Genomic DNA, 22,751 nt, shown 5'->3' on the forward strand with positions numbered 1-22,751 from the left:
AGGTTCAAATCTGTACTTGTTGATTGGTCTTGAACAAGTAGTTATTGAAAGCCAGTGTGCTGTAGGAACAGTGCTGCATTTGGGCCATGGAGAACTCAGTTCAAAGCTTCACCCTGCCATGAAGGTCTTTGCACGACCTTGGGCCAATCGGGATCCTACAGGGTTGTTGTGAAGATGAGGAGGGGCAAGGAAGTCCTATGAATGCCACCCAAAATATGGGCTAAAAATGCAACATATACATCAATGGCCAATGCTCTAGTTTATCTTGTGGTTGTTCTGGGGATAAAAATGGGATAATCCTGGAGGAATGGTGCAATATACACATGATAAATAAATAAAACAAAGAAACAATTGAGGAGTTTGAAAAAGGAAGAACTATGTCCCTAGAACTACTGGGAGGCAGTGCCAAACTCAGCTAGGACTTTTTTATCAGCCTCAGGTATGCTGTTTTGGCGAGTGCACCTGTATCAAATTACACTCTGCAACTAGCTCTGGGCCCTTTGTTCTGTGCCAGTCTCTCCACACTAGCCGGCATGCATATAAATATTTAGGAAATGGTAATGCTTGACAGCTGTTTAGTAATAAGGAAACAGACACTGCCTGGAGAATTAACCACAATAACACTTAATGGGCAGGTGCCGGGCAGGGTGTATTTACAGCTTTTTTTGGCAGGTGATTTTGAAGTATAGGAACGGTGCAGTAAACATTGGTAAGAGCTGGACTGTGCTTGTAATGCATATTCCTGTGCCTCAGCAAGTCAAAAAAGAAACTTGTGTATGGTACTGGCACAACTTGCACTGAACAGCGAATAGTGCTGGCAATATTGTGTGTATGTAAATAATAGGAGATTTTATTAGATTTTATTTATTTCAGTTTTGCAAAACTTCTTAGGAATTGAACAGGAGCTGGAAGTGAGCAGTGAGGTCACCAGGTTTGCTAACAAAGTTATTTAAAGTGAAAATGCAAGGCAAACATGAAAAGCTCCCAACACAGATCTCTCCAAGCTCGGTGGACAATAAAGCCAGATAAATGGCAAATGATGTTCAGTGCAAGCTAAGTGCTTTGTGATCACACTGGGGCAAAAAGCAAACAGAAAAGCCACCCCCCACAATCTTAGTTTCACATATATTGAACTGGCAGCGACTGATCAGGAAAGAAATCTTGGGACTGTTGTGACAAGCAACTCCATGGAAATGGCAGTGCAATGTATAGCAGCCATGAGGATGGTGTATTCCACACTAGGAATTATTAGGAAAGGAACAGTAAAGAACATTGCCAATATCATACTAATCTTTGATGAGCCACACATGGAACACTATGTACAGTGCTGGTTGCCTCATCTCAAGAAGGATATTGTAAAAACTTACAAGGGGGAGAAAAGGAGAACCAAAGTGATTTGGGGGCTGGGGGCTAGGCTGGAACACCTGCCCTACAAGGAAAGGCTAGAGCTGTGGAAGCTTGACTGGGGGTGGGGGAGTGATTAAAGATCACTTGATCGATGGTCTGTCAGTTTACCCTACTACACAGGGTTCCTGTTGTACTAAAGGATGGGAAACATGTATTCTCAGAGAGACAGACTTGGCCCCATCTCTGTCAACGTTTAGTCACCAGCCCAAGACTTTTCCATTCACCCAGGCCTCCGGTTAATTCATTTTGCCTCATGTGGTGGTGCTCATCTTTTAGTAGGGTGGGTAGGACTTGATCCTTATTCACTTATTATTGGATGAGCATTCTATGTATACTGTTACTAGTGATTAAACCTTCTCTGGTTATAAATTGTTTTTATATCCTGTATTTCACTGTTTTCAAATCGCTTTGAGACTTCATTGCAAAAGGGAAGTGTTAAATGAAATTAATGTTGATGATGCCCTGAACTACTTGGGAAACAGGGTAGCATATATCATTATTATTACTTTTACAGAGCCTCTGCTTGCAATTCACGGTGCAAAACTGGGATGGCAGGTGACAGCAGAACATTATGCTAGTGGAAGAACAAACAAGTGGGGTCAGCTTCCCAATTGGTCCCTAAATGTTTTATCTTTGAACATGCAAAGAGGACCTTTCTTTCACCCACTGAACAACCACAGTTCTGATCATTACATATTCTGAGACTTCCAGGTTCCCTAGGCAGACCAGAGTCCTCGCACCAGCAAACCAACTAATGAGCCTTGGCGGTTTTTGTGGCCTTTAACAATCCAACAGGTGATCCCAGGCTGCCCGCACCCAAAACACATCAAGGAGATGATGTCTGCACAGGAAGTCGCTATGAAAGGCAGAGCTGCATAAGAGTCCACTTGAAAAGTTGGCAATTCTACCTGACGTTGCTCCTGGAAAAAAAAGGTGTGTGGGAAAACAATTCCACTTAAAAGTTAGCTCCCAAACGGTAGAATCTGCAGACTTTCTGAACTCGACTTGCACTGTATAAAACTATTGGTGCACGGAAGTAGGACATTCGCTTTTTAGGCAGCAAACTTACAAAGCAAGCACAAACAAGGAGGGGTGTGTTTGTTTTTTGAGCAATAGCTTTGAGGCTGCGATCCTATTCACATTTACTGGGAATAAGTCCCAAGGAGCTTAGAGGAACTTCCAAGTCGATATGCGCAAAATCGGAGCGTAGTTTGTTCCATACTGGTAAAAAAACCCAAAAAAACCCAGCTGTAGCTTATCTATTCTGTTTGGCTTTCTTTATCCATACACACACACACACACCAATTGTGTCCCGGTTACAGCCACCCCAACTCACCCTGAAAAGCTCTTGCATTCCCCAGCTGTGCAGCGGGAAAAGGAACCCCCTACTTCCAAAACAATCAAGGCGGCTCTAGGACCCAGAGAGCTCCGCCCGTTAACCCTTTCTCGTCTTACTTAGCAAAAATTTAAGGCTTCGTTTGAAACGGATCTGAGCGCCGAGTGCCTTTTTTTCCAACGCCGGGAAGCTCATCGCCGGGAACAAATGAAAGAGCGAGCGAGAGGAAAGTGCCTCTGAACACAGACAACGTGCTTTGCCAACGCCACTGCATAACCACGGCCAATTTCCCACACATCTGGGATCACCAGGGGGAAGGACTTCCCAGGTCAGAGGGATGTGGTTTCCGGGCAGTTCTGAGCCCCGGTACCTCTTTTTTTATTATTTGGAAATTAACCGCCGGCAGAAGCTCGAGCAGAACAGCCCGCAGCAGCAGCCGCAGCAGCCGCCCTGGCGAAAGTTGCATTTTCAGAACCACTAGACACAGATGAGAGTTGCACCCTTTAGCCACCCTGCCGTGATTTGTGTTTAGTGCATGCTGCCGGGCAGAACTTAATTTCAGCCAGGGCTCACCAAAGGTATAGTTGCCTCGTCCTGAGCTGCTGCAACGTTCTGGGTACCTGGTTGCACCTGCTCCTCTGCCCCCGTTTGCTTTGTGCAGTCGTAGACCGTAGAAATGAGCAGCGCATCAGCTGCCGGGCGAAGAGTTCTGCGTAACCTGGAAACTTGCTGCATGGAGAAATGACTTCTCCGGGGAGCGAGGTGGGGTGGGGGAGGCGGAAACCATCTGTCCCTAATTTACCTGCGTTATACCTGCCGCTTTTTAAAAGTGCTCGCTCGCTTCTCTTTGACGAGATAGGATAGCGGGGTGGGGAGACAGAGAGAGTCTAGCCCAGACCACTTAAAATCTTGCGGAACAGAACGTTAATTTATTTCGGCTGTCAAAGGAGGGTTTAGAAATGCTTCTTAATAGCCTGTTTTATGACCCTGCGGGAGCAATGGGAGGAGTTAAGGGCGCTCGCCAGTAACGCTGGCAAGAAAGCGGCTTCAGTCAAGTCATTAAATAAATATGCCCGCAATCCTATGCACGCTTCTTTGGGACCAAGCCCCACTAAACCGGTCGCCTAGGTCTGTGCAGCCTGATCCTGCGCCCGCTTGCTCGGAAGTAAATCAGATTCGGGTTCATTGAGACTTGCTCCCAGGCAGATATGTTTAGACTATAGCCTTAATAAGGTGTGAAGACTAGGTAGCTACATCTATGTGTTCTGTAGAGTGAACACCATGCACTTTTTCTTTGGTTTAGCGTTTTGATAAACTGAGGCTGCAATCCTAAACATTCTTACTAGGGAGTAAGGTCCACTGAACACGGTGGGGCTTCCTGCTGAGTCAACGTGCATAGGATTGCTTGTGAGCTTTGGACTGGAAGTTTCTGCAGGGACAGGGTGTTCTGGTGCAATAGTACTGAAGGGGTTGGAAGAATTGCACCTGCGAAAATGTCCTTTTCTACAATTAATACATGTGCAGAGCTCACCTAAAGTATGGAGAATTATTTATTGATTCACAGCATGGCAATCATTTACTGTATCTTCCGTTTTGAAATCTGGGCACTGAAAAGCGAGTCACGCTGTTTACTGGGGGGGGGGGCAGGTAGATGTAAGGAAATGAGGTAAGGAGAAAGGGGGTTGGAGATTTTGCACCCTGCCTTGTTATAAACTGCATGCAAAGTGTTTTAGAATTTCGTGTTTCTTTTTGCGATATTAGCTAAAGCTGCAATCTGTAATTGATTAACTAACTGCAGTTTAATCAGCTGCAAAGGCATCCCTGACAAATAGGGGTAAGATATTAAATGGTGGGCTTTCCCCCTTCACACCCACACAGAAGTTAATCCCTCTTCTAAAATGTCACATACAAACAAAGGAAGAATACTTTCCCCCTCCAAAACTACTGTTTTATTCATATGCAAATCAAACAATCAATTAAAACTCATTCAGCCATAATGCAATGTAACTCAAATATTGTTCCTTTTTTCCAGAGGGAATATATGCTGACTAATGGCTCAATGTCTTATAAGAAGCTAAACCATGCTATATTTCAAACAGTTATAGAAACGTAGAATTGTAGAGTTGAAAGGGACCCCGAGGGTCATCTAGTCCAACCACTGCAATGCAGGAATCTCAACTAAAGGATCCATGACAGATGACCATCCAACCTCTGCTTCTAAACCTCCAAAACAGGAGTCTACCACCTTCAAATGGAGTCTGTTCCACAGCTGAACAGCTCTTACCATCAGAAAGTTTAAAATGTTAACTATTTGTAAATAAAGCCTCCCTCTTGATACATCTGATTAACCCACCAGTCATAGTCACATTCAGAGCTTAAACCAGGCTTTAAATTTGGAACCTGGAAATCATACTTATGCTATGCTGAGGTAATTTAGTACTTATTATTACTGAAGAAAATTATAGAGGGTGCCTCTGAACATGTGCAAAAAGCCTTTTCCTGAGCATTAGGGCAGCCACCATCTGGCAGGCATTCTTTGTCTTTCAACAGCTGCATAAGGGGCAGAAACTTGGCAGAATAAACTTTTCCCTATCGACCTCTTCCCCTGGCTCTGAATTGCTGCACCTGTTCAATTGCTTCCTGTCATGTAGTTGTTAAGAGCACTGGAGCCCAGAGGGGAACAGCTGACTTCAACGCGTGGAGGGAAAGGTTTCTTGGAATCTTGGAAGCTCCAGCACTTTATGCAGCATCCATCATTGAGGAGCTCTCACAAGCCAAGCCAGTGTGCAGCTTCTCAGGTGTTTTGCTGAACTCAATTAGGCTGTCACTAGGACCTGGGTCTCCTCAAGTGGCAGGATGAGCTGGTGGTAGAATCTAGAGATGGTGGGGTGGGTTACACCACTTCAGACCAAAGGTGGGGACATTTTTGTTGGCTCTCCCACTGCCAAGCTTCCTGCAGATAAAACAAAAAAACCTTAGCAATTTAAGGAGCCGATCTCAGACCATTTCCTACTGGGTCAACTTCCCAGGTGTCAGTGGGTTATTGTTGTTTTGACCTTTTATATTTCTTATTATTCGAGGTGCAAATGTTGCCCATTCCCACAATCATAAATGATATTGCCCTTTCTAGTGACCCAGGATAGCCCATCTCATTCTGCTGTATGTGGTGACCTCCATCTCCTTCCCAAGTGTATTTAGAATGAGCAGCTCTCCCCTATGAATCCCAAAATGGGTGGTTAAAGCCTGCCATTTCCCTCACCCTTTGAATAGGTGCTTATGGGCAAGGGGGGGAAATGGTGTTTTTTTTTAAATCTGTGTTAAACCTGTGGAACCAGAGGCTGGTATTTATACTCAGGTTTAATTATGTGAAGTAGAAGGATGTGATGTTGTGTATGTGGTAACAATACTCCCTCTTTTTAAAAGTGAATGTTTCAGGTATTTCACAGCTGCATGACCAACAGAAGTCAACTGGTAAACTTTTAGTCTCCCAATAGCAGGAAAGTGCTTCTAATGTTGTTGTTAAAAGGCACAGAATTTATCTTTTTCTGTAGTTAAGTGATAATGTTCTTAAGAATGTGCTAATCCCTGCACATAGATGGCTAAAAAAACCCCAACACTTTAGGCCTGCCTAGAGGCTTAAACAACTTTTAAAAAAGTATAAACTCTGGTATGCATGTGGCCATAGAAACTAAGCACTGTGGGCAGATAATAATGCGCATGTATTTGTGAAGGTGATTATTGTGCATGGGTGGGGGCAGAATCCTGGAAAAGAAAGGAGCCTGGCAGTCCGGCTAAGTTGATGGCCTTCTTTTGTGAAGCCAATGCTCTCTCCTGGGCTGGCCTTTTGTCTGCAATGCTCGGCCAATTGCATACATTCTTAACAGTGCTCTACTGTTTGTGGGAAATACAAAGTGGTCTGTGACCACATGGGTGCAATGAGGCCTAGTCAGTTGCACAGCCCATTTGATCTGAGCATGCTCAGGGTGGGTGGGTAGGGGGAGGGCGGAGAGGAGTGGTGCCATCCATTCCAGAAAGCAATGGGAATTGCAAAGGCAAGAAGTGTGGGTAAGGCATTGACCATCTGAGGCAGCTGTGGAGAACACTTGGGTGGACTTGGAAGTCGCTGGACTTCTTGGTTGGCAAGAAGCACCACTGCACGTGAGAAATCAGACCAGTAAGATCTACCCACTCACCCCTCAAAAAATACCCTGTGTTTCATTTTTCTGTCCTTTCCTGACTTCATCCTGCTTTGCTTCTCTTGTTTGATTTTATTGCAGTGGTTTTTGAACAGGGCATAGTAGGATTGCCATATATATATATATATCTACAGTATATGTTGGTCTAACAAGTGTATCAGTTAATACATTTGCAGGTACTGATGGGAACAAATGTGTGTGGGCAGGGGGAGGGAAAGTAGCCCAAGATCTGGCTCAGAATCGCACTACGTGTTCCCAGATTTCTCTGGTGTAAAAAAAGTAATAGGTTTGCCTTCTCTTGATGGGGTTATGCTCCCCATGAAGGAGCGGGTACCCAGCTTGGGGGTACTTCTGGATTAGGGTTACCAGATGTCCCTGGTTCCTGGGGACAGTCTCCAGATTTGCAAATCTGTCCCCAGGTAATGTGGCAGCAGCAGCCCAGAGCCAGCCTAGTAGCGCAGTTGGCTCTGGCTGGCTTCAAGAGCTACTTACTGCTCGCTGCTATGGTGCCTGCCATTTTTCCTTGCCGGAAGTCTCTATTTGATGTGTTGCACACAAACTCATCATATGGGGACTTCTGGGAGGCAAACTGGCGGGTGCCACAGAGGCAAGCAGCTCCTGAAGCCAGCCAGAGCCAACTGCGCTACCAGGCTGGCTCTGGGCTGCTGACTGCTGCTGCCACTGCTGAAGGGGAACCGGGGACGTCCAGCGGTACAGATCTCCTGCCCCCTTCCCCCTTTGTTTTGACTGATTGGGGAAGGCTCGGGAGTTGCAGGCGAGTGGCCATTGCCCAGTTTTTTTAAAAACTCTGTGCATTTATGTTTCACAGGGTGCAAAAGAAGGGCTTTGCACCTTTATACAATATGCATGTGTGCCTGGGCCTAGGATCTTATTTTTTGCCTCACCATCCCCACTACTGGCTTCCTGTTGCTATTCAGCTTCAAAAAAAAGTGTCCCCAGATTTACTGAAAAAAATCTGGTGACCATATTCTGGATCCCTTGCTGTTGCTTGAGGCTCAGATGGCCTCAGTGGCACAGTGTGCCTTCCATCAGCTTCAGCTGGTGGCCCAGCTGCACCCCTGTCTGGACAAGGATAGCCTAACTAATGTTGACTACGCTCTGGTAACCTCTAGGATAGATTACTGCAATGTGTTATATGTAGGGCTGCCTCTGAAGACAGTTTTAAATGTAACCAAGCCAGCTTTTTGATGCAGAAGGAGCCTAAATGTGTGCTTGCTTATTTTACAAAACGTATACTGATTGACTGTAGTAAAACCTCTAAGAGGTTTGCAAGAAATGTGTTGCTTATTTTCAAATACCGCTGTTACACACCCTTTTCAGAAGACAGAATCAGATTGTTTTTGCTTGTTTGTTTTGCCTGAACTTTTTGTGCCTTCATTCTAGCTAATATGATATTTCAAGCATAAGAAATATCTTTCACAAGACTAGCAAACTGGTAGATTTTTAGAGCCCTTGCTGACCTATGGATTGATTGAAGCCTGCTGCCTTGTTAATAATGTTGCTGAAATTACAATTTAAATGGTTCTAATTCTTACCATTTTTTGTGTGATTATCACCCCTCCAGGTTGGCATCAAGAAACAGCCATAGGAGTTTTCCGCAGCTGATAGGCTCTCCTGGTGGCAAATTGGGTGTTGGAAACCCTAGTGAAAGGCCACATAAACTCACATAAACCGATTCAAAAATGAGGAGGAAAATGGCAGCCAAGCGGAATATGGTAGCCCAGTATCTCCAGTGTCCGGCACCACTGGAGCAAAGAGTGCAGCCATCGGTGAAAATGGAGAAGGAGCCAGACCCAATGGGTTCTGATGCACTGGGAATATCAGAGGGTTCAGTTAAAACCTACCGTATTGTGCAGGTTGGGACAGCTGGAGGCGGCCTGAGGCTGATAACACCTCAGCAGACCAGGAGCGAACGGCTGGAAACACCCCAGCGGTGGGAGATTCAGGGGCAACAGGAATTGCCAACCCCAGATCTCACGCCAGTTCAGTCGCCTGCGTGGAGGAACCTGCAAGTGCCAGAACTCACATTGACGGAAGACGTTGAGACCTACCTGGCTACCTTTGAGGACGTGGCTGAGGCCTGCAAGTGGCCGAAGGAACAGTGGGTGACGCGGCTCATGCCCGCCCTCAATGGAGCCGCGCTCCAGGCCTACAATAACTTGGATCCCAGAGAGAGCGGGGATTATGGGAAAGTGAAGGCCGCCATCTTGCGAGAGGATGCCGTCAGTCTGGAGAGGCAGCGCCAGAACTTCAGGCACTTCCGCTACCAGGAGGCCGAGGGCCCTCGCGAGGTTTGCGCCCGCCTGCGGGGTCTCTGCCACCGCTGGCTGGAGCCAGAAAGCCGCACCAAGGAGCAGATTGTGGAGCTGTTGGTCCTGGAGCAGTTCCTGACCATCCTGCCAGAGGAAATGCAGGACTGGGTTCAGGAGTATCGCCCCAAGACCTGCGTTCAGGCCGTGACCCTGGCAGAGCATTTCCTGCTGAAGCAGCAGGAAGGCGAGAGGTGGGATCAGCAGGTGAGAACTTTTTGTAGTAGTAACAGGATGTTTTAGGAAGCTACAGGGTTGTGATCATGTTGCTGAGGTCTACTGCAAGATTGAAATGCTTGCACAGAACCCTGGGAAATATCAATTTTATATTTATTAAAAAGCTTTTCTTTGCCATTTGTACACAAGAATGCATATAAAACCCTAAAAGTAGTGGTTGCTATGTGGGTGCTGATGTGCTGTGCTCCGAAGGTTAGAAACTCTGCCTTTTCTTTTGAGCTTGTAATATTTCATTCAGTATTGGACAAATCTCGTAAGGTTTACGCATAGTTTTAAAAAAAAAACCACTATAAGCTGATTCATGATTCTAAATTTTTCACTTGGTATGTACTGCATCCTCACAGTCCCAGAATACACACCAATATAACAGAATGTACATAACTGAGGTGGTGCAGTCCTCACAGACAGAGGGACTATACCACTACAAGCTGCACATACAGAGAGGTTTGTGTGATAGGTGTGGAATCATGTCCCGTTTGGAAGCTATATTCACAGGAAGGGTATGTGGGGAAGGTTTGTTTCATTTTAACTTTTCTGTACGCTGTGGTTAAAAGTGGCTTGCAAACGAAATGGCTAACATCAACGTAGAAACTTCCATTTTGTTAAATGTGAAGTCCTTTGCTAAACCGATTCATTTCTCTCTTGTTCACAATGAAACAGCAGTGCATGTGAGGAAGCAACAGGAGCCATGCCTTAACTCCTGCACTGTTAATTCAAGCCTCCCCTTCATTGTGCACATTTGAATGAGCCCTGAATCAGGCCTCTGCTCACCTAGCCCAGTACACATGCACATTCTCTCTCTCTCTCTCTTCCTCAACTGAATGTTGCTTTCCAGACAGAGCTCTTTCCTTGCTTGCCTTCAAATCTGTGCTCCTTTTAAAGTGATGGCTCCGGAGACTGAACCTGTAGCCTTTATATTTTTGAACTGACGTTTCCAATTCTCCAATGAACATACCCCTCTCTGGCTTGAATGGGGTCCTTGCTGTTTTTTCAGGTGCTGGGGCCTTTTGTACTCGAGGAGGCTGTGAGCTTCCCAGAAACTGATCAAGTGCCCTTGGACACCAGGCAGACGATGCTTTGCAGAGATGCCAAGGAGGAGGTGAACGAAAATGCCACTTCGTTGGGTAAGGATTTTGCAATAGCATTCTAGTACAGGTGAGAGTATTAACGGGTTGCTCTCCTATACTGTTTTTCACTGTCTCTCTCTCTCTCCCGACTCCCACCCGCTTGGAATATTTCCTCCCTTTCTATGTTCCCAGCTCTGGGATTATCAACACAAGGCAGCCAGTGTGTTGTGCAGTACCTTGGATCGGAGAAAAATAGGCTCACGTGACACCTCTGTTGTGCATTCATTCTGTACTTCAAGGAAGTCACACTTAGCCTCAGTTATTCATGTCTAAAATGGCATATTTTTGTGGAATGCATTTGAGAGAGATCATGAGGCGAAGTCCTATTTTCAGTGCTAAGACTCATATTTGTAATGGGCTGCATCCAGACAAACTTAGTTTTACTCAGTTCCCATTAAAAGCCAAGTGAAAAGTTAGTCAGTTAGACTTAGGTCCACTTGATTTCTGTGGGAACCAAGTGCAATTAGCTTGTAGTGCAAAACTATACGCATCTACTCAGAAGTAAGTCCCATTAAGTTCAATGGGGCTTACTCCCAAGTGATGTGGGTATAAGATTGCAGCCCAAGTCTGGATCCAACCCAGTACCATTCATTGTGTTAGCATGATATTAAGTGTTTCTCTCTACGCTTTGCGCAATTCAAAGTGTTGGTCCTAGCCTTTGAAGCCTCCACGGTTAAAGATTGAAATACCTTTACATTGCCTTCTTCCTGCATCAATATGCCTGTCCACTGAGATCATCATATATAAGGCATTTCTCAGGATTCCCCCATCCTCTGAAGTGCAGAGGGTGGCAACCAGAGAGAGCGCCTTTTCAGTGGTGGCTCCTAGCCTTGGCATATCCTCCGTAGGCAGCCCCCTTGGTACTATACTTTAGAAACCAGGCAGAAACATTTCTGTTTCCCCAGACTGTTAAGAGCTGCTAATCTTAGCATGTTTAACACTGTACAATTTTGGATGGTTCCTGTCTATTTGAATGGTTTGTTGTTTGATTTATTATTTTTTAAAGTATACTTTCCTTGCTACTTTGTTAACCACCCTGGTTGCATTAATTTATGTTGAAGGTCCAGGTTATAAATTATGTAAATAAGTAACTAACTGGAGGTGACAGCTCCAGGGCATGTGCAGAGTTGACAGCCAGTGTTCAGTAATGGTTATAGTATTGAAATAGGACTCAAATCCCCACTTGGCCATGAAGTTCATTATGTCACTGTGAGCCGCCAGCTCTCAGTCCAATCTACTTTACAGGATTATTTGTTTCACTTGCTGCATTTATATAGCTGCTCCACAACAGGAGCAAACCAACAACAACATTTAAATTCAGGATAAAGCAAACCAATCTGTAATAAGTATTTCCTTTTTTAAAAAAATAGTGCGCAATTAAAATGCTTAATTGAGAGGTTATAAAGGATAGAGAAGAACCATGTAGACCACCCTAAATAACCTTCTGCCTCCCTTGCCAATGCAGAATCTTAACTAGTTCCCACATATTTAGGAAGGGAGGCGAAGCAATACGTTATGGATCAGATTGCATGTCTTCCAGCAGCAACCCTTCAGCTTTTAGCACCTCTCTCACACACACCACCTTCTTTCCAACAGCGAAATTATCAAGCGTTTCTACCAGTCTGATAGATTGCTTAAAATGGGAATTTCTCTTTCCACCCAGCAGGTGAAGAGATCCAGACCAAAAACGAGGGGGGCTTTCTAATACAGGAAAGCATAAAGAAGCAGAGAAGCCGGATGCTGCCCACCTTGCAGCCAGCCCAGTTTGCCTGCCAGAATGTTGACGGCCAGCAGCCTGTGAATAAGCAAGACGCGCTTTTCCCGTGCCCCGAATGCGGGAAGAACTTCTCTCGCAAATCCACCCTCACCAGGCACCGGAGGGTCCACACTGGGGTCAAGCCCCACCAGTGCACCGAATGCGGGAAAAGGTTCCTGCACAAATTCAACCTGGTGAACCACATGAGAACCCACCTGCGGGAGGAAGCGAGCCGCTGTTCACTTTGCGGGAAGAATGCAAAGTGGAATTCGGGCCAGGGGGGCCACGACAGGAAAGCCGGGTGCTGCGAATGCACAGAAAGTTTTGGGCTGCAGTTCAGTGCAGAGCAGAGCATGCAGGAGAGAGAAGAGCCCTTCAGCTGACTTGAAGGCAAAGGCGGGAATTGTAGCTGACTTGAATGTAGAGAATTTTTTTTTTAGGAAATACTCTAAACCTAGGGGATCTTTTTTATTTTTATTTTTGTCCTGGAACTCTTTAGAAGCAGGAACTGCCTTCTGATGATGAGATAGTTACCTTTAACATAATCGAAGCAAAGAATGCCTTCAGCAGCTCAGATGGGTTGTATGTTTGTTTGTTTTCCTTTGGATGTTTGTCAGTTTATGGAGGGGAGTGGGGTGGAAGAAGGCAAAGAAGCCCCAACCTGCATTTACAGTGGGAAATCTTTGCTCCTCCTAATGCCGTTGTGAAAGAGAGTGAAAGATGGACAAGGATCCCTGTTGTGTCAGTTGCACAGGACCTACATGCAGAACTAGTAAAAACTACACACAAACGCAATGTGATTGAACGGCATCTTATCCACACACGCTTTTCAACTGACAGAATAGGTGTCTAAATATTGAAATCTGAGCAGTGAAAAGATAAGCTTCACCCTCATAACTTATTATCATAAATAGGAATGCAAGCTCAAAGTATCTGTATTGGATGACCTGGAAAGCCATGTGGGTGGGTGCCAACCAATCATATTTTGGCTAAGAAGTGACATAGAATTCTGTTAGTTTGGAGCAAACTCCTGGTAATGTGTCACCTCAAAGGCCTTCAAACCACTTCCTCCTTCATGGTGGTCTTTAACAAAACATACTCACTATTGCAACGTGGAGGAGATTTGTTTTACTGACATTCAACTTTTCTTTGTGTTTCTTTTTTCATAGCCTCTCAGTTTAGAAGTGGAGCAATTCATTAAAAAAAATGTGTTGTCCATTCAAACTTCTCCTTTCACAGTTTGTGGCAGGAGATCTCCCTCTTCCGCTAGTTTTCTCCCTGCCCAATTAATTTACTTTTACTTTTTTTTACTTTTAAGAATTAAAGAGTCTCCATAGTTTCACATGCCCAAGGGGACCTTGGACTCGTGTTTTTCCCCTCAAATAACAGCTTTCCATACCACTAAAGCATTTCAGAAGTAGTTTGTGATAAGAAATGAGAGGTCTGGTATTCAAAAGGATGGGGGGAGTTTTTAAAAATCCTACTGCGTATGGCTAACGTAGCTTTTGGAACTCTGCCTCCGTTTATTTGTACAAGCCTGTCAAAACACGTTTCAGTATTTCAAGCCTTTCTAACACTACCAGTTTTAACCCCTGTAACACTGTTGATACACCAAAATTGCATGTTTGGAAACCTGCAATGGTTATAGCTGCATATGTAAATTTTAGGGTTTTTTTAAAAAAGAGAGAAAGAAAAAAAGGAATTGTTTTCGTAAAAATTTTTTATTAAAGCTTTATTTTTGTGTAGTTTGCACATTAAAAAAAGTTTAATGTTGTAATAGCAATGTTTAATTCTACATATCCTGCTTTACATGGCTACAACCATCCTTCAGTTGTTATCTCTTAGTTTATAATCCATGGACAATGAATAGAACCTGTGTTACATAACTGTTGTCGTGAAAAGAGCTCACAAAGCAGAATTAAGACTCCCAATTCCATATACACTTACCTTACCTAGAAATAAGTTCCACTCAACTTACTGAGCATGGACTTCTGTCTGAGTTGGCATGCATATAGAATTGCACTGTACGGGGCTCAGCTGCCAAAGTGTTTTAAGAATAGAAATATTGAGATGATTACCAAATCCTCCTCCTCAGTGGCGTAGCGTGGGGGGTGCAGGGGGGGCCGGCCGCACCGGGCACAACATCTGGGGGTTAGGGTTAGGGGGCACAAATCCACGCGTTGGGCGCAAATCCATGGGTTAGGGGGTGCAAATTACTTGCCTTGCCCCGGGTGCTGACAACCCACGCTACGCCACTGCTCCTCCTTAAAAATGCTGTTTTATTTTAAAGTCTCCTGTCAGCGTTAGAGAAGGAATTGTTTTAACGAATAACAAACGCCTTTCCCAAGGGACTCTGCACGTTTGATGGCTGTGGTCCTGCCCATACATACACTCAGCCTCTCCTTTACACACCCCTATAACCCTTCTGCACAAATGCTACATTTCCCCCCATCAACCACAGCTCTCTCTTCTCTGGCACAAAAGGGGGCATCTTGTCTGTCTGCCCAGGCACCCAACCTTACGCAGATTGAGCCCTGGCAGCCCATTAAGGAATCTCTCCACGCGCCCACCTTCCCGAGCTGCTCGCGTAGTAATGAAGCCAAGGCGAGCTGCGCCCCGGCCAGAGCAGAATTGCGCGTCTTTCTCCCAAATGCGCCCTCGCGAGTGGCCGAGATGCTTGTCAATCCGCTGGGGTGGGTGGGAGGGAGGGAGGCGAGGCTCATCCTTCGCTCCCTTTCGCTGGCTCTGGCGCGCTGTTTCTTCCATCGGCAGCTCCAGCTCCATTCATTTCAGCTGCAGTCCGGACACTTCTCCCTGGCTCGTCAGGTGCGCCCCGGTGCCGTGGGGTCCGAGCTGCCGTGCGGCAACGCGTCAGGACGACAGCGCTTCTGCACCAGGAGCAAAGTGAAGGCACTTCCTAAATGCGCTAGGTGGCCACTTAACGATTCAGAAAGGAAGGAAACAGATTTGGATATACTCATTTATACTGGCCTACATTTAGAAATGGTTTCTATAATGGAAATAAAATTCATCTCAAGGGAGGGGCTTGAGTACCCGCTCAGTCGGCTGGCCCTGCGCTGATGAGCAATTTTTAAACTAGGCGAGGGCAAGAGAGCCTTTCAAACAAGAGGACCACCCTCAGTAAAGTCGGGCCACACAATAACACGCCCATGCCATCTTTTCTCTTGTGCCTTTTAGCAGCTGACACTCAGGCGGAAGTTCAACAAGTGCAGCTTTCCCCCTAGTTTGTTTGTAGAGAAGACTACAGCTACAAAACTTGTTTCGCGCCACGGTAATAAAGAGGTCCTCGTGAGCACGTGCAAAGTAAGGGAACATTAGCCAGCCTCCCTTCAACAATATTTCATTTAAGGACATTACCTCCGGCAAAAAGCCGGTGTGTGGGTGTGTGTGTGTGTGTGCGTGCATGCGTTGCTAATTCGTGACATGTTTGCCCTGCTCTTCCTCTGAGAAGCGCAGGGGGGCGCAGCAGTTTCCTTCTTTATCTGAGGTCTGTAAGGCTGTGAGAAAGTCACTAGCCTAACTTGAACCCCCATCGCTAAGTCGGGGTTCGAACCCAGCTCTTCCCCGGTCATCACCTGGCGCGCTGGGATTGCCGAGCTACTGCGACTTCCCAGTTCCAAGCCAAATTCAGCTCCTAATCTCGAGTGCGCGACTTGGCGTTGGCCAGGTAAGAGACGGGAACGCACTCTGCACACGGTCAGAGGCACCCTCTTCTTCGCGCGCCGTCCTCCCTCGTCAGCCCTCCTCGTGATCCTTTCCGTTCTGCTCCTCCAGCCACCTAGACTTTGCTCTTTCTTGGCAACGCAGTGCTGCCGTCCACGGAGCAGGCTGCGTTGCTGGAAGCTCCAGCAGGCGGAGCTCGCGGCTCGCCTCCGTCGCCCAGCCGGAATCAGCAAGCGGGAGACGGAGCGCCCGGGTTTGTTTCGCTAGGAGCGGGCCTGGCTCTCTGGCCGCATCCCGGACAGGCAGAGATCCAAGGTGGCTGGAGGGGGTAAGGAGACAGCCGGCCAGGTATGGGTCCGATCCGGGGTCCTTTGCCGGGCGGAGGGGGTGCGAAGAGTAACACGGGATTGGGACTCCCAGAGACAGCTGGGGGCGCTCTCTGAAGCTGGAAGGGTGGGAGTCGGGGCCCCAGAGCGCACAGCTCCGAATTGGCCGAGCTTATAAAATGCATGCATAAAAACGTGCACTTTCATTTAAGCATGTTCCCCTTCCTCATCATACAGGCATATATATTTTTGCATTTACTGCTGTATGGATTAAATGCACACATTTATGTCTCTTGCAGCATATGATGCATGTTTTTGTTGTGTCTGCATGCATGAATAAGTGTGAGTGAGTGAGTGTGCATGTATTAGTGGGTGGGTGGGTGAGCGGGCTCAGATTTGTGCAAACCATCATGTGCCAGCCCAGGAATAACTGTTTTCAGTTTCCTACTAACTTCAGTCCATTTGGGTGAGCCCAAGTGACAGGTGCCATTAACTTTTCCATTCTTGCACCCATACGCAGACATGCCATACTTCTTGTAGTACATAAACATTGTCACAACTTAGATCTGACAGCTGCAGTGCATCTCCTGCCCTGCCTCAGCTTTGCAATGGGCACCCCCAAAACTGCATCACATCTCTTGCTACTTACAGTCTTAATTCAGAGGCACCAACAACCTCCCATGGGCATGGTAATTACTAGTAGTTCAAAATATTCCCATATTTGGTACTTTTATAAATCTTCATATATATTTTTCTTCAGGTTACTTTTTCTCCAAAGAGTGGCAACAAGTCTTCATGGCATGATTGCCAGTGGATACTGGATCTCTGTAAAGAAAAGACTTTAAGCATATTCACTTTGGCAGGTACTGTACTAGCTTCCTTAATTGTGTACCAAATTTGCAGTCCAGTTCCCTATATGACTTACTCCCAGAAAAGTGTGCATAGGATTACAACTTCAACTACTTAACAAGAACATGTGTCCAGATTTGTGGAATCTAAATAGTGTTTTACATAATGTGTCTAAACAAAATACAAAAGCCTGCATTTTAATATGGAGATATGCATCTTGTAGGAAAGGTTAGGTTGCAGAAGGTGTCTTAAGAGACATATGAAGTTTTTTGGGTGGAAATTGCTGGCTACAAATGCTATCACTGGAACCGCCAATCTTACTGCCTCCTCCTTCTGCTTTCTCTTATGATTTGAATGACTGTGCTCCTCTGCTCACAGATGCCATGGGGGACCTCGGCCTGGGCCGGGAGTTTCACACCTGGCACCAGTTCAGCACGTTCTTCGACGACTGGTGCGAAAAGCACAAAGTGCTCTTCATCATCGCCAGCCTGAAGCCACTCATCTCACTGCGCCAGAACCCACCGCACTATCAGCCCAGCCTCGCCGAGACACTCCGCTTCCGTTTTGTGCGTCTCATCTGCAAGCACAGCGGGACCTATGTGGGGCAGAGCACGGTGCAACGCAACCGCCTGTAAGTCCATTGTGTGTTTGATTATATAATGCTGTCTGTGTGCATGCTGCTGCACAGGCCCATGCTCCAAGTTGTTTACATGCTAAAATTCTCTCTGATTCCCATTCCCCCAGTATCATTGAGACCCTCAAAGAGACACTGATTGTTCTTCTATAGCTTAGCCTCCAGATGCTTTTGGGTTCCACCAGCCCAAGTCAGCATGGCCAGTGGGCAAGGATGATGGGAGCTGTAGTCCAGCAACCTCTGGTGGGGCTCAGGTTGCTTATCCCTGCTCTATAGAAAGCAAAACCCTAGGATTTCTTCATAGGGCCTCACCGAACAAGATATTCCTTGAGCTGTAATTACTCCTGAATTAAAAATCCCAAGTGAATTAAGGCGTGCTCTTCTGAATAAAACCTACAGAGTTGGTTGGCCCTTTTTGCCTTTTTTGACATAAGCACTGCAAATAATAGTCATAGTCATAATAATAATATTTATACCCCGCCCAACTGGCTAGGTTGTCGCAGCCACTCTGGGTGGCTAAACTACAATACATTCATTTTTTTATTTTTCAAAAAATGAAGCCATAGAAGATTTCTTTTGAAAAATCCACAATATGCTTGAGATATTTTTATTTTCCCCAACTCCATGTGAACTATTTCCTCCATGGGGGGACGGGGCCCCAGACAGGGAGGGATTGGCAGTGATAGCAGTTACTATTGGCATCCATTGGAGTCCAGTGTCAATAGTGCTATCGCTTCTTACTAAACAAACACCCATTCCCCCCCCCCATCTCCTCCTTTGTAGCAGTGAGAAGATCGACTGCCCAGCTTCTATCACTCTGCGCCTGGGCCCCAAGAAGGACCGCTTGGTGGTGATTGAGGCCAACCTGGAGCACAACCACCGCCTGTCAGAGCTGGAGTTTGCCCATCACTTCAAGCGGCACCAGCTGAGAGCCAGCCTAGGGCTGCCCATCCGCATCACCAACAGCATCTCCAAGCGCTTTCTGGCACCTGACCTTATCTGGAACCTGGAGGACTACAGCAAAGCCAAAGACAAGGGCATGTGCGACCTCCTGGCTGTTCTGGACGCTCTCTTCAAGGCAGATCCAGGGGCCAAAGTCAAGCTTGTCTTCCAGGAGGATGTGGCTGTCCTCAACAGCATCTTCCTGGCCACCTCGCACATGTGCAACCTTGTGCAACATTTCCCGGCTCGCCTCTTCTTGGAACGCGCTGCCTGCCTTGATGCAGACTTTGAGCTCTACACCGTGCTTTGCCAAGATGCCAATGGGCGCGGGCGTGAGGTGGCCTACTGCCTGGCACGCCAGGGGCTGCCCGACCTTCTTATATTCATTGTGGCTTCGCTGGTGCAGAGTGCCCCGGACATCAAGTTGAGGGTGAAGGTGGTCACAGTAGGGGCTGGGGTCACAGGGCTGGACGCGGTGGAGGAGGTCCTGCCATGTGCCCGGGTGCAGATCTGCCGCCTGCAGGTCTTGGAGGCCCTCTACCGCAGAGCTTGCGAGCTGGCTGTGCCGAAGGAGGACCAGATCCGTAACCTGTTGCTCAACCTGGCAAATGCTGACTCACCGCGGGTCTACAGCCAGTACCTGAGCGACCTGGAGGATGTCGCCCCACTCTCCTTTTTGCAGTACTTCCTGGAGCACTGGCACCCTCACAAGGGCATGTGGGTAGAGTGCTGGGCCTTTGAGAAGAACTGGGAATGTTCCTTCCTCGATCACCTTAGCACTCACCGCCGTAAGCTGCTGACAGTACTCACCCCTCCTATGGTGTTGGCCACTTGCGTTCAGGGCCTGCTAGATCTCCAAGCCCTGCATGTGGAGACCTCAACGTTCAACGTGGCACCTGTGGCTGAGCTGTACCACACCGCCTGCCTGCCCAACAGTGCTGATCTGGTGGCCGAGGAACTGGACCTGGTGCCCCATGCGCACTATGAGCTCAAGGACACGCCTGAGGGCTACCTCTTGGAGGGAAGCACCTGCTCTTTCCTGGTGAGCCAGGATCTGGCCACTTGCAGCTGTTCCATCTACATGGCTCACCAGCTGCCCTGCCGGCACATCTTTGCCGCACGCCTTTGGGTTGGAGAGCCTCTTTTTGACCCCTGCCTGCTTCCCACCTCACCAGATAGGCATCAAGACTGCACAGGCCAGGAGGAATGCTAGCTATGTTGCCCAAGTGCCGGTCCATTAAAGTGGCAGAACACAGTCCCGGTGACCACTTCTGTAATTGCCACGCCGGCACGAGGAAGATGCTGGCTGCCACACTTCTTTGGGTGGAAGTGATCCAGCCTGGGGCACTAGACAGATTACTGACCAGCTGTCGCTGGACAGACGTCTAGTACCTAGCCATATGCCCAAAGTTTGGTGGGTACTACAAAACATCACATGAGCACTGCCACATTCCAATACTAATGGACCGATCGTCTTATTCAGTAGAAGGCAGCTTCCAGTGTTCCCAGGATGCTAGTTCATTATGCAAGTCAAAGCACAGCTAAAAAAAGCCAAGTTCTGACCATTTTCAGTGAGCAGATCTGTGTACACATTGCCTTTAAAAAAAATATAAAGATTGTGCACCAAGGTAGCTCAATTTTTTTGTGAGGAAAGCTAAATTCTGTATACATTACTTTATGCAATTTGCAGCACAATCCTGTGCAGAGTTCCGTGAACCCATCTACTGAAATCAGTGGACTAAAGGTGTGCCTAGCTCAGCCTAGGATAGGGTGTTAAGCATATTCTAATTTTGTTAGTTGTAAGAGGAGGCAGAAAGTAGTGGAAGTCGCTGAAAGCCCATCCTCTAACCAACAGCAGTCCTGCTCAGCTCTCCCCTAAGCTTCTTAATTACCCCACCTCAAATACGCCCACTGACTCCAGAACCTGGATTTTATGTCTCGTATTAGTTCTCCTAGTAGCCAAATGCACAGAGCCCTAGGAATAAGCAATGTATCTAAATAGATGGATGTATACCATGCTATCTGACTATCTGATCTAATAAATTCACTCATTTATTTATTCATTCAGAGATTTATATATTGCCTTTCATTGTGTTGTGTCCTCAGAAGGAAATGTATGTACAGTTTTAAAAAATAAAAATAACAATTAGAAATGAAGCATTGATTTGCTTATAGGCAGCAGCAACTAAAAAATTTCAGACCCACAATGGACTGAATTTTTTTCAAGCTTCTTAAAAACCAACAGACACTGAGAAGATCGTGTTTCTGATACCTGGCAATCTAACAGCTCTGGAGAGTAGGAACTAGACATGTAATGCTCAAGCAGTCTCATAACAGGAGTAAGCAATCCTTCCAATAACACAGTTGCAAACCATTAGTGCTTTAAAGGCCAAAGCCAGCAAATAGAATTGCACATGGAAGCAAATAGGCAGCCAATGTAACCAGTACAGAACATGTGGAATGTATCTCAGCTCCCACATTCTTGCTGCTGCATTCTGCACCAATTGCAGTTTCCAAGCACCATCAATTATTCTTCAGTGGAATGGATATTTTGTGGCTTCCACAACAGTTTTTTTTTAGATTTTCAAAGATGCCCCCTGGCCCCAAAAGGTAAGGATGGGCTGATCTAAGTTAAAAGGCACGTTGCGAGGCAGGACTATTTGCACATTAGTGGCTAGGCTAGAGTTTTGAACCATTTTGTGTTTCTGTTTTCATATTGTTGGTAAAATGTCTGAAGAAAAATACACTGGGAATAAAGGTTTCCAGGATCAGAAGATCTTAAGCCTTCTCAGTTTTAAGATTGAGCAGAAAAACAGTGGATTTGGTTTGGATCTAAAGTGTTAAAATGATTATATGCCACTATTTTACATTAATACCGAATGTTCTAACACACCTTCAAATCAGTAGTGTCTGTTTTCTCCCAATAAGAGGAGCAACTGCCACAGTCCTATAAAGAGTACTGAAAACTGGAATAAAATCATTTAATTGTGCCTTCACTAACCGCAGCAGCACTTGCCCAAACTCACAAACATGGACTACATTTCCCAGCACGCACTTCACTAAGCAGTTCTGAGTGCAGGACATCAAAAAGTGGAATGCGATCTAAAAAAAATAATAAATCCATTTTCTAGGATGCCGCCACCCGACCACGAGTAGTACAAAGCGCTTTGGCTGCCTCAGATCGGACTTCATTTCCCAGCATGCCCACGGAATGAAGGATGGAAACGGGGGAAGAGTGATTCCCCACCACACCACCACCAGAAAACTACGTTTCCCAGCGTGCTGAGGGTTGTCGAGTGTGTGACGTAGCTCCGCCTGTCAGAGTTGGATTTTCGCGCGAAAAAAAATAGAAAGGTTTGCAAAGCGGCAGAGAGAGACAGACAGACAGCGATATCGACGTTGCAGAGGCTCGTGCAGGTAACTGTCGCGTGCAGGCCGTTGAAGGAACCTTCGCAACGAGGGGGGAGGGGCGGGGTAAAGTTTTGGCGGGAATTCACTGGCCAGCGCGAGACAGAGAGTGGGCCCCCCCTTTCGCGAAGGGGGGGGAATGGCGGGAATGTGGCAACCCCTCCCCCCACCCCAGTTCTCCAAGGAGGCGCCCCCTCACCTGCCCCTTTTTTCTTCTTACTCTTCTTCCCAGGGACCCAAGAGGGCGTCGGGTATTATTCTCTTTGGCTCCTTCCCTCCTCCGTTGGAGGTGGCTGCTGAGGGGGGCGGCCTATACTTTTCACCTCCTCCGCTCCTCTCAGTGGATGGGGTTCTTTAAACGAAAAACGGTTTATTCGTTCGTTGTTTGTCTCATTCGCCGTTATGAGGGCGGCGTATTTCTGTCTCTGCCCTCCCCCTCCCTCACCCGCACGCCTTTCTTCAACAGAAGGTGTGGCGATGTTTGTTCATACAAAATTAAGGGGCGCAGGCAGAGATACT

The 22,751-nt window shown here is 46.7% G+C and overlaps 2 protein-coding genes across 9 annotated transcripts; both read left to right on the top strand.

Moving 5' to 3' along the window:
* Positions 1-2,871: 2,871 nt before the first annotated feature.
* On the top strand, positions 2,872-14,472 carry LOC307201445 (uncharacterized protein). 2 transcript variants are annotated; one of them, XM_079950675.1, is made up of 4 exons: positions 2,872-3,071; positions 8,525-9,476; positions 10,501-10,630; positions 12,300-14,472. In XM_079950675.1, exons 2-4 carry the CDS (start codon positions 8,643-8,645, stop codon positions 12,770-12,772), a joined length of 1,437 nt encoding a protein of 478 aa, XP_079806801.1. In that variant the 5' UTR covers positions 2,872-3,071; positions 8,525-8,642; the 3' UTR covers positions 12,773-14,472. The 2 variants fall into 2 exon arrangements, with proteins under 2 accessions (XP_079806801.1, XP_079806800.1); XM_079950674.1 differs by having other exon boundaries at positions 2,889-3,071; positions 12,297-14,472.
* Positions 14,473-15,069: 597 nt separating this feature from the next.
* Positions 15,070-20,887, top strand: ZSWIM9 (zinc finger SWIM-type containing 9). Of its 7 annotated transcripts, none has more exons than XM_079950670.1 (4): positions 15,070-15,713; positions 17,160-17,262; positions 17,627-17,879; positions 18,666-20,887. In XM_079950670.1, exons 3-4 carry the CDS (start codon positions 17,632-17,634, stop codon positions 20,035-20,037), a joined length of 1,620 nt encoding a protein of 539 aa, XP_079806796.1. In that variant the 5' UTR covers positions 15,070-15,713; positions 17,160-17,262; positions 17,627-17,631; the 3' UTR covers positions 20,038-20,887. The 7 variants fall into 7 exon arrangements, with proteins under 7 accessions (XP_079806796.1, XP_079806799.1, XP_079806795.1 ...); XM_079950669.1 differs by lacking the exon at positions 15,070-15,713 and adding an exon at positions 15,799-16,077; XM_079950667.1 differs by lacking the exon at positions 15,070-15,713 and adding an exon at positions 16,135-16,421.
* Positions 20,888-22,751: the final 1,864 nt, after the last annotated feature.

The sequence above is a fragment of the Podarcis cretensis genome (genome assembly GCF_951804945.1).
Source record: "Podarcis cretensis genome assembly, chromosome: 13".
NCBI lineage: Eukaryota > Metazoa > Chordata > Lepidosauria > Squamata > Lacertidae > Podarcis > Podarcis cretensis.